The sequence below is a fragment of the Aethalodelphis obliquidens genome, unplaced genomic scaffold (genome assembly GCF_003676395.1).
Source record: "Aethalodelphis obliquidens isolate GAN/ISIS:26980383/991018 unplaced genomic scaffold, ASM367639v1 scaffold1, whole genome shotgun sequence".
NCBI lineage: Eukaryota > Metazoa > Chordata > Mammalia > Artiodactyla > Delphinidae > Aethalodelphis > Aethalodelphis obliquidens.
In genome coordinates, this window is record NW_020837945.1 from 83,967,273 (window position 1) to 83,985,273 (window position 18,001).

The following is an 18,001-nucleotide window of genomic DNA, read 5'->3' on the forward strand; positions in this document are numbered from 1 at the left end:
ATACATTTCTATTACTATCTATGATATGCATTACTGTTTCTATTTGTTGCCCTTGTTCTATTTTTGTCTTTGATTCTTTTTCTGGCTTTTGTAGTTTTAATAGCATTTTCTATGATTCCATTTCTCTCCTTTCTTAGCATATTAGTTATACTTTATTTCCCACCTTGTTTTTAGTGGGTGCCCTAGAATTTGTATATACAATTATAGCTAATCCAATTCTGTCAAATAACACATCACAGGTAGTGTACCTTATAGTAATAAAATAATCCTAAATCCTTCTTCCCGTTCTTTGTATCACTGCTGTTATTCATTTCACTTATATATAAGCATATACATTAGCATACATATTCATAACACAAATACCTAAGAATACATAATCGAATACATTGTTGGCATTTGGAAGAAACTGTTATCTGTTAGATCAACTAAAAGTAAAAGCTTTTATTTTACCTTCAGTTATTCCTTCTTCATTGCTCTTCCTTATTTTATATAGATCTGCGTTTTTGACCTATATTACATTCATTCTCTTTAAAGAACTTTTAACATTTCTTGTATGGTGAGTGTACTGGCAACAAATTCCATCAGTTTTTGTTTGAGAAAGTGTTTATTTCTTTAGTTTTGAAAGAACAGTTTTGCAGAGTACAGATATCTATGTTGGTGATATTTTTTTCTCAAAAATTTAAATAGTTCACTCCATTTTTTTCTTGCTCACATGGCTTCTGAGAAGTTAGATGTGATACTTATCTTTGTTCCTCTGTAGATAAAATGTTTCTTACCTCTGGCTTCCTTCAGATTAGCTTGGTGATCTCTGAGTTTCCTGGATCTGTGGTTTGGTGTCTGACATTAACTTGGGGGAAATCTGTTGTTGTTTGAAATATTTCATCTTTTCCTTTATTTCTTTTATTGATATTACCGTTGTACGTATGTTATACCGTTTGTAATTGTACCAAAGTACTTGCATAATATATTGGGTTTTTTTTTTTTTTTCCAGTCTTTGTATTTGCCTGCCTTTCCAATATGGGGCAGCAGTTTGCCCTCTGTCCTCCAGTCTGTTATGAATTCAAGAAGTTTTAAAATACCTGTTCAACTTCTTACTTGCTGCTAGGATGGAGTGGTGACTTCCAGCTCTTTAAATGCAGAACCAGAAACAAAGTCTTGATGTGCACTTGGAACATTCACCAAGATATATCAAATGCTGGGTTTTAATATATTCCCGAGGTCTGGAATCATTCAGCTTATGTTTTCTGACTATAACAGAATTATAAATAATTAAAAATAGTGTATCCCCCCAAATACTTGGAAATTAAATAGAAACTTACTTAAAATTTTTAATTAAAATCATTAAACACTTAGAAAACTTAGATTAAATAAAGCTTAATTCTTATAAAGATTAATCACTTATAAAACTAGTACAAAGGTTAAAAGACAAAAGTAGTAAAAATAACTATAATAGTTAAGTGATACACAATACAAAAATATGAAAAGTGTGACATCAAAACCCTGAAACGTAAGTGGGAGAGAGTGAAAATATAGAGCTTTAGAATGTGTTCATACTTACTTAAGTTGTTATCAACTTCAAGGACTGTTTTGTTATATGTAAACCTCATGGTAACCACAAAGGAAAACCTATAATAGATGCACAAAGATAGAGAAAGGAATCTAAGCATACCACAAAAGAAAATCATCAAATCACACAGGAAGAGAGCAAGAGAAGAAAGGGACAGAGAAACTATAATACAGCCAGAAAACAAGGCACAAATGGCCATGAGTATATACCTATCAATAATTACTTTAAAAGTAAATGGACTACATTACTCAAAGATAGACTAGGTGAATGGATAAAAAACCAACCAACCAACCCAAGACCAATCTAGCTGTCTACAAGTAACTCACTTCAGATATAAGGACACACACTGACCGAAAGTGAAGGGACTAAAAAAGACAATCCATGTAAATAGAAACCAAATGAAAGTTGCAGTGGCTACATTTATATTAGACAAAATAGACTTTAAAACAAAGAAAGACTGTAATAAATGACAAGGGCATTACGTAATGATAAAGGGGTCAATCCAACAAAAGGATATAATATTTGTAAACATTTAGGAGCCCAACACAGGAGCACTTAAATATATAAAGCAAATATTAACAGACTTTAAGGGAGAAATAGATAGCAATACAGTAATAGTAGGGGACTTTAATACTCCACTGTCAATAAATAGATCATCCAGACGGAAAATCAATTAAGAAAACATTGGCTTTAAATGATATGCTAAACCAGATGGACTTAACAGAATATACAGAAAATTTCATCCTAAAGCAACAAAATACACATTCTTTTCAACTGCACAGGAACATTCTCCAGGACAGATTTTAGGCCACAAATCAAGTCTTAATAAATTTAAGAAGATTGAAATCATATCAAGCTTCTTTTTTTGAGCACATGGTATGAAACTACAAATCAATTACAAAGAAACAAACAAAAAACTGGAAAATTCACAAATATGTAGATTAAACAACATGCTACTGGGCAACCAAAGGGTCAAAGAAGAAATCAAGAGAAATAAAAAATACCTTGAGACAAATGAAAACGGAAATACAACATATGAAAACTTATGGGAATACAATTCTTAGAGGGAAGATAAGTGCCTAGAAAGAAACAAGAAAAATCTCAAATAACCTAACTTTACACCTTAAGGAACTAGAAAAAGAAGAATAAACAGCCCTAATTAGTAAAAGGAAGGAAATAACAAAGATCAGACTAGAAATAGATTAAAAAGACAATAGAAAAAGATCAATAAAACTAAGAGCTGGATGTTTGAAAAGTAAACAAAATTGACAAACCTTTATCTAGACCCATCAAGAAAAAGAGAGGACTCAAATAAATGAAAGAGATGTTACAAGTGATACCACAAAAATTCAAAGGATCATGAAACTATTATGAACGATTATATGCTAACAAACTGAATAGCCTAGAAGAAATGGATAAATTCCTAGAAACATACAGAAAATCTGAGTAGATCAATTACTAGTAGGGAGATTGAATCAGTAATCCAAAACCTCCCAACAAACAAAAACTCCAGGACCATATGGCTTCACTGGTGAATTCTACCAAAATTTAAAGAATTAATACCAAACTTTCTCAGACTCTTCTAAAAAAACAGAAAAAGAAGGAAACCTTCCAATGTCATTTTACGAGGTCAGCATTACCCTGGTTCCAAAATCAGACAAGGACACCGCAAGAAGAAAAGTTACAGGACAATATCCCTGATGAACAGAGATACAAAAACCCTCAACGAAATATTAGCAAACTGAATTCAAGAATACATTAAAGGGATCAGACACCATGATCAAGTAGGATTTATTCCAGGGATCCAAGGATGGTTCAACATCTGCAAATAAATAAATGTAATATACTACCTTGTCATATGATTTTTATCCTTTATTTTGTCAGTCTCAATAGATGGAGAAAAAGCTTTTGACAAAATTCAACCCTCATTTATGATAAAAATTCTCAACAAAGTGGGTATAGAGAAGATACACATCAACATAAAGGCCATTTGACAAGCCCACAGATAACATGCTCAATGCTAAAAAGCTAAAAGCTTTTCCTTTAACATCAGGAACAAGACAAGAATGTCCCCTTTTGCCACTTTTATTCAACATAGTATTGGAAGTCCTAAGCAGAGCAATTAATTAGGCAAGAAAGAGAAATAAAAGGCATCCAAATCAGAAATATGTAAAACTATATACAGATGACATGATATTATATATAGAAAACCCTAAAAACTCCACCAAAAACTATTAAAACTAATAAACAAATTCGGTAAAGTTGCAGGATACAAAATCAATATACAGAAATCTGTGGTGTTTCTATACACAAATAACAAACTGTCAAAAAGGAAAATTAAGAAAACAATCCCATGTACAATTGCATCAAAAAGAATAAAATACTGGGGAATAAATTTAACCAAGGTAGCAAAAGACCTGTACACTGAAAACTATATGACACTGAAGAAACTGAAGAAGACACAAATAAATGGAAAACTAGTCCATGCTCATGGCTTAGAAGATTATTGCTAAAATGTCCATACTCTCCAAAGCAAATTACAGATCCAGTGCAATCCTCATCAAAATTCCAATGGCATTTTTCACAGAAATAGAACAATCCTAACATTTGTATAGAACCACAAGAGACCTTGAACAGCCAAAGCCACCTTGAGAAAAAAGAACAAAGCTGGAGGTATCATGCTTCCTGACTTCCAAATATATCACAGAACTCTAATAGAACAGTATGGTATTGGCATAAAAACATATATAGATCAATGGAACAGAATAGAGAAACCAGAAAAAACCCCATACACGTATGGTCAATTAATTTACAACAAAGGGGCCAAAAACCTACAACAGGGAAAGGAGTCTCTTAATAAATGGTGTTGGGAAAACTGGACCACTATCTTCCACCATACACACACACACACACACGCACGCTCAAAATGGGGGGCTTCCCTGGTGGCGCAGTGGTTGAGGGTCCGCCTGCTGATGCAGGGGATGTGGGTTTGTGTCCCGGTCTGGGAAGATCCCACATGCTGCGGAGCGGCTGGGCCTGTGAGCCATGGCCGCTGAGCCTGCGCGTCCGGAGCCTGTGCTCCACAACGGGAGAGGCCACAACAGTGAGAGGCCCTCGTATCGCACACACACACAAAAAAGCTCAAAATGGGTTAAAGATTTAAATGTAAGACCTGAAACCATAAAAGTCCTAGAAAAAAATAGGTGGTAAACTCCTTGACATCAGTGTTGGCATTGATTTTTTGGATTCAATATCAAAAGTAAAGGCAACAAAGTCAAAAATAAAAAAGTGGGACTATATCAAACTAAAAAACTTCTGCACAGCAAAGGAAGCCATCAACAAAATGAAAAGGCAACCTACTGAATGGGAGAAAATACTTGCAAATCATATAGCTGACAAAGGGTTAATATCCAAAATGTACAAGGAACTCATACAATTCAATAGCAAGAAAATAAACTATCCAATTAAGAAATGGGCAGAGGATCTGAATAGACATTTTCCCAAAGAAGCCATACAAATGGTACATGAAAAGGTGCTCAACATCACTCATCAGGGAAATGCAAATCAAAACCACAATGTCACATCACACCTGTTAGAAAGGCTACTATCAAAAAAAGAAATAAGTATTGCTGAGGATGTGGAGAAAAGGAACCCTTCTACCCTGTTGGCAGGAATGTAAATTGGTGTAGCTACTATGGAAAACGGTATAGAAATTCTACCTATGACCCAGTGATTCTACTTCTGGGGATTTATCCAAAGAAAAGAAAAAACATTAACTCGAAAAGATATGTGCACACCCATGTTCACTGAAGCATTATTTATAATACCTAAGATATGGAAACAACCTAAGTGTCCAACAATGAAGAAATGGATAAAGAAAATGTACATACATACATGAAGGAATATTCAGCCATAAAAAAGAAGGAAATCCTGCCATTTGGGACAATATGGATGGACTTTGAGGGCATTATGCTAAGTAAAATAAATCTGATAGAGAAAGACAAATACCGTATGAGCCAACTTATATGCAGAATCTAAAAAACAAAAACAAGAAAACTGAGCTCATGAATTAGAGAGAGAACAGATTGGTGGCTGCTAGAGGTGGGGGCTTAGGGTTGGGTGAAATGGGTGAAGGGGGTCAAAGGTACAAACTTCCAGTTACAGAATAAGTCATGAGGATGTAATGTACAGTATGGTGACTACAGTTAATACTGTACTGCAAATTTGAAAGTGCTGAGAGATCTTAAAAGTTCTCATCACAAGAAAAAATTTTGTAACTACGGTGAGGGATGTTAACTAGGCCTATTAACCATTTCACAATATATACAAATATCATTATGTTGTATACCTGAAAGTAATGTTATGTCAATTATACCTCGATTAAAAAAACAAAAGTGTGGAAAGAGAGGAGAAATTATTTCAGACGTATGGAGATAAAAGTCTTATGAACTAAATTTAAATATTTAAATTAAATGGATAAACTCCTAGAAACATATAAAATATACAGGAATAACTTGAATAGATTCATAACTGTAAAAAGTATATTAGAGATAGCAGTCAAGGACCTGTCCTCTGAAAAAACCTCACGTCCAAATGTTTTTATTCTATGAAACTCTGCCAAACTTTCAAAATAGCTAATTCTATTTTATGCAAGTTGTTCCAGAAACCAGAAAACAGGGGAAGTGGGAGGTCTTCCCAGCTCATTCCTTGAGATTAGTGTAATACTGACTCAAAAACCAGAAACAAAAAACCCAAACCAAGAGAATAAAAAGGAAAATTATAGGCCCATTTTGTTTATGTATGCAGATTCAAAATCCTACACAAAGCAATAGTTAAATGAATCCAACAGAGCACTAAAAATAACATATCATGAACAAGCAGGATTTCTGCCAGTAATGCAAGGATTGTTCAATATCAGAAAAATCCATCAATATACTTCTCTATATTAATAAAATAATGGAGTAAAACATTTCATGATAACTTTAGTTGAACCAATCATTTTGCAAAGTTCAACACCTATCTATAATTGTTAGTAAACTAGGAATAGAAGGAAATATTCTTAGTGAGGGAAAAGCTATGTATACTCAAACTCTACAGTATATATCACACTAAATGGGTAAACCTTAGATGCATTCCCTTTAAGATAAGAAACAAGATTAGGATATCCTTATCACCACAAATGTTTAACACAGTATTGGAAATCCTGACTAACACTATTAAGAAAAAAGTGAAGGGACTGGAAGGGAAAAAAAGTATATCCCCCAAATATTTAGAAGTCAAAACACCTCTAAATAATCCAGGGATCAAAAAAGAAATCATAAAGGAAATAAAATATTCTGATTTGAATAACAATGAAAGGATAAAATCTGTGGGAATCACCTAAAGCAGTACATGGAGGGAAATGTGTAGTTTTAATATCTTTATTAAAAAGGGTTAAAAATCAATTTATCTAAGCTTCAAAAAAGCCATAAAAGAAGAGCAAATTAAAACCAAAATAGAGGGACTTCCCTGGTGGTCCAGCAGTTAAGAATCCTTGCTCCCAATACAGGGAGCATGGGTTCGATCCCGGGTTAGATCCCGCATGCTGCAACTAAAGATCCCACACGCTGCAAAGAGCCTGTGTGCTGCAACTAAGGCCCAGTGCAGCCAAATAAATAAATGAATAAATGTTAGAAAACAAAATCAAAATAGAAAGGAATAATACAGATGAGAGCATTAGGGCAATAAAAATAAATGGGTAAAATTAACAAAGCCTAAAGTTGATTCTTTGAAAAAATTAATAGACTTGATCAAACCCCTAGCAAGATTGGTCAGGTAAAAAGTCTAGGAAAAAAGCTACCAATAAGCAAAAACAATACATATCCTATAGTCACTATAAGGATAATCAAAGAATATTCTGGACTTTATGTCAAAAATATTGGAAATTACATGAAACGGACAAATTCCTTAAAAGATACAACTTACCAAATTTCATAAAAGAAACAGAAAATGTGAATAATCCTGTGTCTGTTTCAGAAATTGAATTTGTGATCCACAATATTCCCCCCCCTGCAAAAAAAACACCCCCCAAACCCCTCTAAGTGGTCCAGATGACATGAATTCTTCAAAACATTAAAAGAAAAAATAATAACCTCATAAACTCTTCCAAAAAAGGGGAGGAGGGAACACTTCCCAAATTGTTTTGTGAGGCCAGCATAACCCTAATACCAAAACCTGACAGAGATGGATGGTATAAGAAAATGAAATCACAGATCTATATCCTTCATAAGCATGGATACAAAAGCCTCTAACACAATATTAGCATATCAAACAGCAATATATAAATGGATAACACATCATACCCCAGTGAAATTTATTTCAGGGATATAAAGTTGGTTTAACATTTGAAAATCAACCAAAATAGTTCACCATAGTACCAAGCTAAAACATACAAAACCGTATGCTCATCTTGAAAAATGGAGGAAAAACATTTTCAAAACTCAACACCTCATGGTTCTCACCATGTCTATTTAACATTGTACAGGAAGCTCTAGCCAGTACAATAATGCAATAACAAGAGACAAAAGGCATGAAAATTGAAAAAACTGAATTCTCAGATGACAACTGTTTACATCAAAATCAAAAGCATTCTACACAAAAGTTAAAAAAAATAGAAAAATTGAATGAATTTAGCAAGGTTTAAGTTACAAAGTAAAAAGCACAAAAATTAATTGCATTTATGTATAACAGTAATGAGTAACTGGAAGATAAATTAAGAAACAATTCTATTTACCACAGCACCAAAAACCTTAAAAATTTTAAGAGTTTAACAAAGATTTGCCAGATGTCTATACTGAAGACTACAAAACCTTCTTTAGAAAAGACCTAAGATAAATGGAGAGATATATCATGTTCATGGATTAGAAGAGTCAATATTAAGATGCCAGTGCTTTTAAAATTGACATATAAATTCAGAGCAATCCAAATCAAAATCATATCAGGATTTTTTTAAAATAAATTGATCAGCTGATTCCAAAATTTATATGGAAATGCAAAGAACCTAGGATAGACAAAACAATCTTGACAACAGAGTTGAAGGGCTTAAATTACCTTATCTCAAAGCTAGGCATAAAGCTATAGTAATTAAGACAGTGTGCTACCAGTGTAAGGATAAATGAACAGAATTGGAGAGTCCAGAAATAGACCCACATTTATACAGTTAACTTTATTTTATAAATTTTTTGGCCACACTGCGTGGCTTGTGGGATCTTAGTTCCCCAACCAGGGATCAAACCCATGCCCCCTGCAGTGGGAGCACGGAGCCCTGATCACTGGACTGCCAGGGAATTCCCCAGTCAGCTAATTTGATGAATTAACGAATTCACCAAATGAATTCAATGGAGATAGAGAACATTTTCAACAAATGGAGCTAAACCAAATAGATACTCTTATGGGGGTTGGGAGGAAGGAAGATCCTCAATCCTTGCCTCACATCTTACACATAAGTAAATTTGAGATGGATCATGGACTTAAACGTAAGAGGCTGCTTTCAGAAGAAAACATAGGAAATTATCTTCATGAACTTGGGGTTGACAAGAATATTTTAGATAAGACACAAAAAAACACATAACCATAAAGGAAAAAAAATGGACTTCATCGAAATAAAACACTCCTGCTCCCCAAAGTCACCAGTAAGAAAATATACAGGCAGAGCACAGGCTGGGGGAAAATGCTAGTAATACATACATCTGACAAAGAACTTACTAACATCCTTATAAAAAGGATTCCAACCATTCTGTAATGAGACAAGCAACCTAATGAAAAAAAAAAATGGCCAGAGCCTTCAATACACATTTCAGAAAAAAAAGATAAATTGTCAGTAAGCATATAAAAAGGAGTTAAACATCATTTGTTATGCAAATTAAAATCATGAGATATAATAAAACAACAGGAACTCTCATTGTACACAAATGCACATAAAATGGCACCTACAGTCACTTGGGAAAACTTTTGGCAGTTTCTCATAAAATTAAACATAAACCTACCTTATGACCCAGAAATTCTACTCATTATTTAATAAGAGAAATGAAAACACGTCCACGAAGAATGTTCATAATAACTTTATTTGTAATCACCCCAAACTGTAAATAACTCAAATGTCCATAAACCAGAGAAAGGATAAATTGTGGGATGTTCATGAAAAGGAACACTACAGAGTAGGAAAAAACCCTCCAAACTATGGATATATGCAACAACATGTATGAACCTCACAGACATTGTGAACAAAGTCAGATGCAAAAGTGAACATGTATAATTCCATTTATATGAAATTCAAGAACAGGTGAAACTGATCTATGACAATAGATAACAGAAAAAAATGGTTGCCAAGGGCAGAAAGGGAGAGAAATACATTTCCTGGACACCTTCTGAGATGATAGAAAAGTTCTCTATCTGGACTTGGATTAGGATCACACAGATGTATACAATGTCAAAAGAAGTAGAACGTAATCCTAAAATCTCTGCACTTCACTGTCTACAGATTTTACTTGAATACAGACCGTTTTACCTTAAAAATTAGTATTAAAAATCTGACATCAGGGCTTCTCTCGTGGTGCAGTGGTTAAGAATCTGCCTGCCAGGGCTGGGGACACGGGTTCAATCCCTGGTCCAGGAAGATCCCACATGCCGCAGAGCAACTAAGCCCGTGCGCCACAACTACTGAGCCCGTGCTCTAGAGCCCGCGAGCCACAACTACTGAGTCTGCATGCCACAACTACTGAACCTGCATGCCTAGAGCCCGTGCTCTGCAATGAGAAGCCACTGCAATGAGAAGCCTGTGCACCGCAACGAAGAGTAGCCCCTGCTGGCTGCAACTGGAGAAAGCCTGCATGCAGCAATGAAGACCTAACACAGCCACACACACACAAAACAATCTGACATCAGATTTTTATCAGATCTGCCACTTCCAAAGACAGTTGTTCACACAGACATGTGAACTCACCTCAATTTACAACAGCTTTGTTCTTTGAGTCAGTTACTCTTCAAAATAAAACTTGAATTGTTTTCGAATTCACTAAATTTTCTAGTGAAATGCTGCTCATAAAATTTTACTTTCTTGCCCTAAATTTCCTATTCATTGAGAACATGATCCAGGGACTTCCCTGGTGGCGCAGTGGTTAAGAATCTGCCTGCCAACGCAGGGACCCGGGTTTCAGCCCTGGTCCGGGAAGATCCCACATGCTGCAGAGCAACTAAGCCCATGAGCCACAACTACTGAGCCTGCACTCTAGAGCCTGCGAGCCACAACTCTGAGCCCGCGTGCCACAACTACTGAAGCCTGTGTGCCTAGAGCCTGTGCTCCACAACAAAGAGAAGCCACCGCAATTAGAAGCCCGCGCACCGCAACGAAGAGTAGTCCCTGCTCGCCACAACTAGAGAAAGCCTGTGCGCAGCAACGAAGACCCAACACAGCCAAAGATAAATTTATATATAAAAAAGGAACATGATTCATTTTGTTGTACAATAAAAGTTAAAGACCGAAGTACCCTAAAGATAGTCCAAACCCTCAACTCCTTTTAAAATAAAAACAGATGCCGAGGTAAACTGACTTGTCCAGGATCATGTTCTTGTTTCATTTCAGAAATAAAAATACATATATTATATACATTGTCACCCTTTGCAAATACTAACACGCAAAAACAACAGCTTACCTTTTTAATAAACGTAGATGAAATAATTACGTGGCAACTGAAGAAGCATTAGAAACGATGACTGATCATTAGGTTAGAATATTTTAGAAATAAATGTTATATATATTTTATATATATTTTTTAAATGTTATATTTTAAAGCACATTTTTAAAAACTTTAATTTTTTTGGCCGTGCCATGCAACATGTGGGATCTTAGTTCCCCGATCAGGGATTGAACCCTGAATTGGAAGCATGGAGTCTTAACCACTGGACCGCCAAGGAAGTCCCAGAAAGCACATATTTTCTATTAAACTAAGGCATTTCCAAATTTACACTGGCTGGTTTTTCATGAATGATACACTTTCTAGTTGAAGTGTGTTGGCCTTTACAGTTGGTGCATTTGAATCAGACAGCTTTTCAGGAACTGTACCGATAAGCTGTAAAACTTGGGTAACAAAAGAACTTCTGGATTTTTGAAAACTGCAGTTAGTGAAAGGCATAATGGAATTTCTGTACTCTAATGGAGGGAAAATGTAGTAAAAATTTAGCTAAAAAAACCCCAAAAAACTTGGCAGTGCTGGTTGTGATGAGCAGAGAGAGGCTTAAAATGCATTCAAATAATGGAAAAAGACTTTTACTTACATAGGAAAATTTTTATTTGATAAATATAATTTCATAAACTTTAAAAAATTACTGAGAGCTGTACAATAGGTATACTACATTTACTGACAATGCAGATAATTTAGATATTAGACAGCCACAGTGTCTGAGGTCCAAGATTTTAAACTGAGTGTTGTGACAGTATTTCCAACTACTAATTATTCATAAAAACCTAAGTCACCATTATTACAAACATATCATTAGTTATGATCTATTTTTTGCAGGAATATCATTCAGGTTATCTCACATAAACAGCACTTTAATAATGTTCTATTTTTATGAAAATAGATGACTCATCAGGATAGAAATAAAAATGTCTCTAAAGGGGGACCAAAATTAATAAAACACATTTTACATAACTCTTTGGTGTGTTAGTCTTATTAATGCCTGCTTGTATCATACTCCAAATTGATATTTACAGGAAAAACACAAACATGGATGATTTTCCCTTTCTCCCCAGTCCCCAATAACTTTTCAGAGCAGCATATGTTAAAAAGTTTTGGTATTAATTATAAATTTTTTAGTGGCCGTGACTCCTGCCTATCAGATAGGAGTCTGAAGCTTACCACAGGAGCCCAATTTCACAATCTTAACGCGGTAGAAACGACCCTGGTCTGAGTAAGGTATTCCCTAACTGGATGATTTGCCTCTGTTTAACCTCCTACTCAGGACAGTGCCAGAGTTTGGATCAGGTCTGGGAAGCCTTTGGACCTCAGGGAGATTAAGACCCAAGGAGGAGGCTAGTTAAGAGAAATTCAAACTAAATTCTCCCCTTTTTTCTTCTCAACCCCACAGAAAGGCTGGGTAGCTATAGTTCTCCTGGCCCACATTCTACTCCTTCTGGGGTGAGCCTAATGCTTGCTAAAGCTAAGGCAGGGTGCTGAGTCACCTAAAGCAGCTGATAGGCAATTTTGGAAACTGACTTGGTGCTTGCTGCTATCTTCAGGGCTACAGGCTTCAGGCTAGGCAAAAGCAAGCAAGTGAGGCAAATAGATTTGGGACCACTAACTAGCAGTAACACATGTAGCATCGTACCCTGGTTTTGGCAGATAAAAGTTAATTATCAACATCATACTTTCCAAAGAATTTTAAAGAAATATGCAAGGGAGAAAATTTCTGATTATGCAGTAATAGTTTTACAATATGAATATTTAGCACTAGAAAACTACCGCAAGTTTGTAGACAAGAGTTGCTTTCTTAAATAAACAGAAGAAAACCCCTTTCTTACAAGCTAATCTTCCTTTAAATGGAGTAGGTTTTGAACAACAGACTAGGAGAAGCATGTCAGCGGATGCTATTAACTTTTTTCAGATATAAAATTCCTACATAACTTCAAATACTGAACGCAGAAAATTGCATCAATCACACCTTGAGCACCATATAGGCTAGCTGACCTCATGCCTTGCTGTAGTTGGTCAGAGACTGCTTGATGGCTTTGCAGTCCTTCCCTAGTGTTAGTAGTCAGTTAAACTGATGGCAAATAAACACTGTAAGGTAGATGTAATGCAGGGCTACTGAACGTCATTTTGTTATATGAACATTTTATAAGACAGTCTAAGAAAAAGCAAATTCTGTATTATTCTCCACTAATACTCTACTGAATATTTTCTGCAATATTTCCTCTTCTGGAACATGAGCTGGTAAGGGTACACACTGTACATTATCCCTTTACTGTATTTGCAGGATAACAGTATCTTCCTAAACTCAATCTAAGTTAAAGAAGGGCTATTTATGAAAATTAATATTTAGGCTGAAATTCATAACCTAATATCCTTACATTATTGAAAGAGACAAATGTTATATTAGCAAGAAAACAGTTTACCAGTGAACAAAGGTAAAGTCTTAATTCTACCATTCTTCCCCTACCAGCCCAATTCCAGAAGTCTTATATTCATGAAATGGGAAAGGGGTGGAGGGTTGTGCAATAAACCCACAGAAAGGCATTATCATATTCTCCAGGGAAAATTTTGGCAACACCTTACTTAACCATTTCCATACAATTTTGAATGTATATGTACACAATAATATGCTTAGAGATGAGTAACAGTTCTTTAATAATCCTTTCCAAGTTTTAAAACATTACTTTTTATCAAAACAAATGACAACACTGGATCTACATGATAAACTCAGGATGAAAATCAAGTACTGAACTGCAGTGAGTTAACAGCAGTAATACATACCTGATTAATTATTTTTAGCATTTAAATTTACTGCAGCCATTACCCCATATAATTTAGCATTTTAGACTTTGCTTCATTTACATTCTATAGCCACACCTTATAATGGGACACTGGGCAGATTTCACTTCACTGTAGTAGTCTGCTGTTAAGTTAGATAACGTATACTAACCTAAAAATAACAGGATTCTCATCTGAAATTCTTTATTCTAAAAGCTAGCTTACTGAAAAGCAAGAGCAATTCTGAGCTAGTTACAGAAAGAGGCTCTTCTCATTTTATTGATTTAATTATCCTAATATTTTGATTTGTATAATTAAAAGTATTTGCAATATTTAAATAGTTTTCAAACTGATTTTTTATTGATTATAGTTGAATTTACAACAGTGTCGTAAAATACTATACACAGAGCCTTCAGATAGACAAAAAAAGCAAATTTAAATATATTAACCAGATTAAAGCATGCGAAAGATCCAATGATAAACATATTAAATAATAATATGCTAATGGTGTCTAATTTACCCACTATAGGTTCTTTACATTGTCACAAAAATAGTAAACATCAATTTGAAATTTGGTGAATGGACTTGATTCCTGATTTATAGGTAAGATATGATATACCCTTTGCATGTATATGGTTAACTTAACTGGTTGTGTTACAGTACATTTAGAGAAGTTTTGGTACTGGTATATATTTACTACCCATACTGCAGCAAATAATGGTTGGAAATGCATTCTCCTAATTTGCTCTGTGAACTTAGAAAGCACTAATGAATGAACAAACATGGGTCACTGAGGGACCAAATTCCTTACTATTCACATTAACTTTTCCCATGAAAAGTTTCAAATATAACTCTAATAAAAAAATAGAGTTTTCAAGGCAAACTTTTCAGCATAATTTATAGAGGCAGATTTAAACAGAAGACTCAATAACCAAGCCATACTAAAAAACACAGTTAACTAGGAATTAGCTCCCTTTTCTACCTTGATGTTAAAATATTTAGTGGCCTTAGCAAAAGGCTGAAATGCCATTGGGAGTCCCATAAGCACACGGGGACAACCCAGATAAAGAGATGAAAAATGTCTCTTTATTCATAAATTTTAACATGTTCAGATTTAAATTAAGAGGGCAGCTGACAGGGGTGCATGGTAATGCTTTTTGTTTGTTTGCCATTATAACTCTGAGTGGGCATGAACTACTCCAGAGATTTCAGAAAGTAATTCCGCAGAGGTAGTGTGGCCATTACCAGGATGATCACACTGAATTTTAGGAAAGGAGTTGAAATGGCTCCCACAAAGTACTACTGCCCCTTTAACAAGTAGACGAGTCCATTGTGGAGAGAGTCAAGATGCTCCTGTCGTTGGTATAGAAAGGATCCGATGCACTCCATGATCTAAAGTAACAATAAGAGAAAAGTTTGGCTCACCAGCACCTATGTTTCAATTGAGAAAAAATTTTACTCTAAAACTTAGGACCAAAATGCGATTTGAGTATTAAAATAAGCACTGATTGATGCATTTTAAATGCTAAAGATAAGTTCTTCTTACTAGCACTGAAGGACCAAACATTATATTATACAAAAACTTGGGAAAAATAATGCTCTAGTCATCATATAAAAATATTAGCCAAAATTCATTAGCATTAAAACAATTTCTATAGGTAGCAAAGCATGAGACACTCTTAAAATCTTAATTCAATAAGAAACAAGTTTGTTATTAAGAGGTATGCACATTTGGTTTTACTGAAAAGCAACTAGGCTGTATTTTGACATCACGAAAGCAAACAAACAAAAATCCCACTTACCAAAAGCTTTGGAATGAAACAGTAGTATGTTCATATTATATTATTATTTCTTTTCAGGTATAAATTCTATTCTAAAGGTTTTAGCATTAATTAGCTTGAACAAAGTAAATGTTTTAATTCAATAGGTATCAAAGACACCTTGAACGAAGTAAATGTTTTGACTCAATAGGTATCAAAGACAGCTAGAAGTCACTAGGGTTTTCACTTAACTAAGAACAAATGATCCTCTGTTGGTCTGGAAAATGTTAACTACTGTCTGTCTGAATGATAAGGCCATAAGCAATTCATTATATAATACTTTATTTGCAGCTGTACCAATTTCAGCTAAAATAACTTAAGACTAAAAATAGCCTGCCATGCTTAAAATGGCCTAACCTATTTCAAGGACAGTATTAGGATTACCAAGTTAAAGGTGGCCTTTCTTAGAAGACTAAAAGCACTTAATAAATACATTTTATGTAACTTTTTCCAGGGTTCCCACTTTCCTTAAATAGAGAAGTTAGAGAAAGAGATTAGCACTTAAAATGGCCCAAATTCACTTTTATAAAAAATCTGCTGTTTCCTAGAGACTAAAGTTTGTATGTAGTTCAATTATAAACCGATTAAGTGAGCACAGTCACAATGAAGACTGGAACCTAGAAACTTTACAAAGTTGGCAAAGAGGAAGACAAACAAGCAACAACAATACCAGTGGTTTACAGGTTCTCTAATTTTACTAGTTTCCAGAAAACTTAAACAGTATCTACCTTCGTTTAAGAAGGGCTTGCTCACTACGGTCTCTCTAGCACCTAGAACTGTGCTATAGTAGGTACTCAGTATTTGTAAAATAAATGAATGGAGTAAGACTATGAACATTTCTTAGAGTAAGTATTTATGCAAGAAAAAGTATGCTCAGACACACATGACAAAACATAACTATAAACAATACTCCCAAACTGCCAATATTTTAGTTTTTCCTCTTTCCCAACCATTGCTTACATAGAAGAATCTTATTAGGTAAGGTTTCCTTCATTTTTGATCTTTTCAAAGCACACATGTGCATTCATATTGTTAAATATCATATTTGACAGAACATTAAACACCTGAACTACATATTAACTATTAACTCCTTTCTACTTAAAAGACAGTTTTGATTAGGATAAAGTAACTGTTGGTAAATTACACACAGAAAAGCATTTATTGCTGAAGTACAGCCCTTTAGAGTACAACATGGCATATCCTTTATGTAGCACCATGATGCTATCTTTGAAACAGAGTTTGCAATATGGCATATTCCTTTGACAACATCAATTAGTAAAATGTAAGTAGAATTTTTGTGCCTGGATGGTAAAACTTTATTAGTAAAGAAATCTGTCATATGAAAGCACTAATTGTATTTCTCAGGAGATGACCATTACCTCTTATGTTTAATTAATGTTAATGGAACAAATATCCAAAGGATTCTACATCTTGTAAATAGAGGTATCAGTCTTGCCCTACCTTTTAAATTAGACATGAGAGAAATGTAGAATAGACGCTATTCCAAAAGCAAAACAGAATGCCAAATATATTTCGCTAAAACAATTACAAGTAAAAAACAAAAACAAATGACTTTTCAAAGTTTAAATATAATGTTAATGGATCCATGGCAATATTCATATAGCCCTTAGAAAAGCACCAAGTGGTTTTGAATATTGTATAATTTTATCCACTAAAAAAAAAATAGAACAAATCTCAAAAGACTTTTTAGATTATTCATTTGAAGAAAACAGGGAGATAATGACAGTAGTAACCAACAGCATAACCTGAGATGCTGGACAAAATTGAAAAGGTATTTATAGTCTGTCAAATAAGATATTCATTACTGTTAAACATTTTATTAGAAAAAAAAAAACTCTTAAAAAAGAAAAAAAGTGAGATACAATTTTAAGGGGAAAGAAGTACAGATGAGAAGAGACACCTTCAACAGAACATGCAGAAATAAATCCCATAATTCCTTGGGCAGGTTCAAAAGGGATAATGCAGCATAAAAATGGTTATGTAAAGAATAATGGGGTGCATCACCTAAATAGTTGATATCCAGAAAATGGGAATATATATAAAGCAGAAAAATATTCTGGGATCATTTAAAATTAATTCTAGTCTTT

The 18,001-nt window shown here is 34.4% G+C and overlaps 1 protein-coding gene across 7 annotated transcripts in view; it reads right to left on the bottom strand.

Annotated features, from left to right (window-relative positions):
• Positions 1 to 587: 587 nt before the first annotated feature.
• The window catches only part of ATP11B (ATPase phospholipid transporting 11B (putative)), a 133,278-nt gene continuing 115,864 nt past the window's right edge, over positions 588 to 18,001 (bottom strand). For 2 of the 7 annotated variants that reach the window (XM_027110966.1, XM_027110922.1), the window contains one exon: positions 1,315 to 1,626. In XM_027110966.1, the coding sequence (XP_026966767.1) occupies positions 1,419 to 1,626 (208 nt within the window). In that variant the 3' untranslated portion in view covers positions 1,315 to 1,418. Of the gene's footprint in view, positions 1,249 to 1,314; positions 1,627 to 12,544; positions 15,466 to 18,001 lie in introns of those variants that run through there. The other 5 variants (XM_027110931.1, XR_003433584.1, XM_027110959.1 and 2 more) reach the window with 5 other exon arrangements.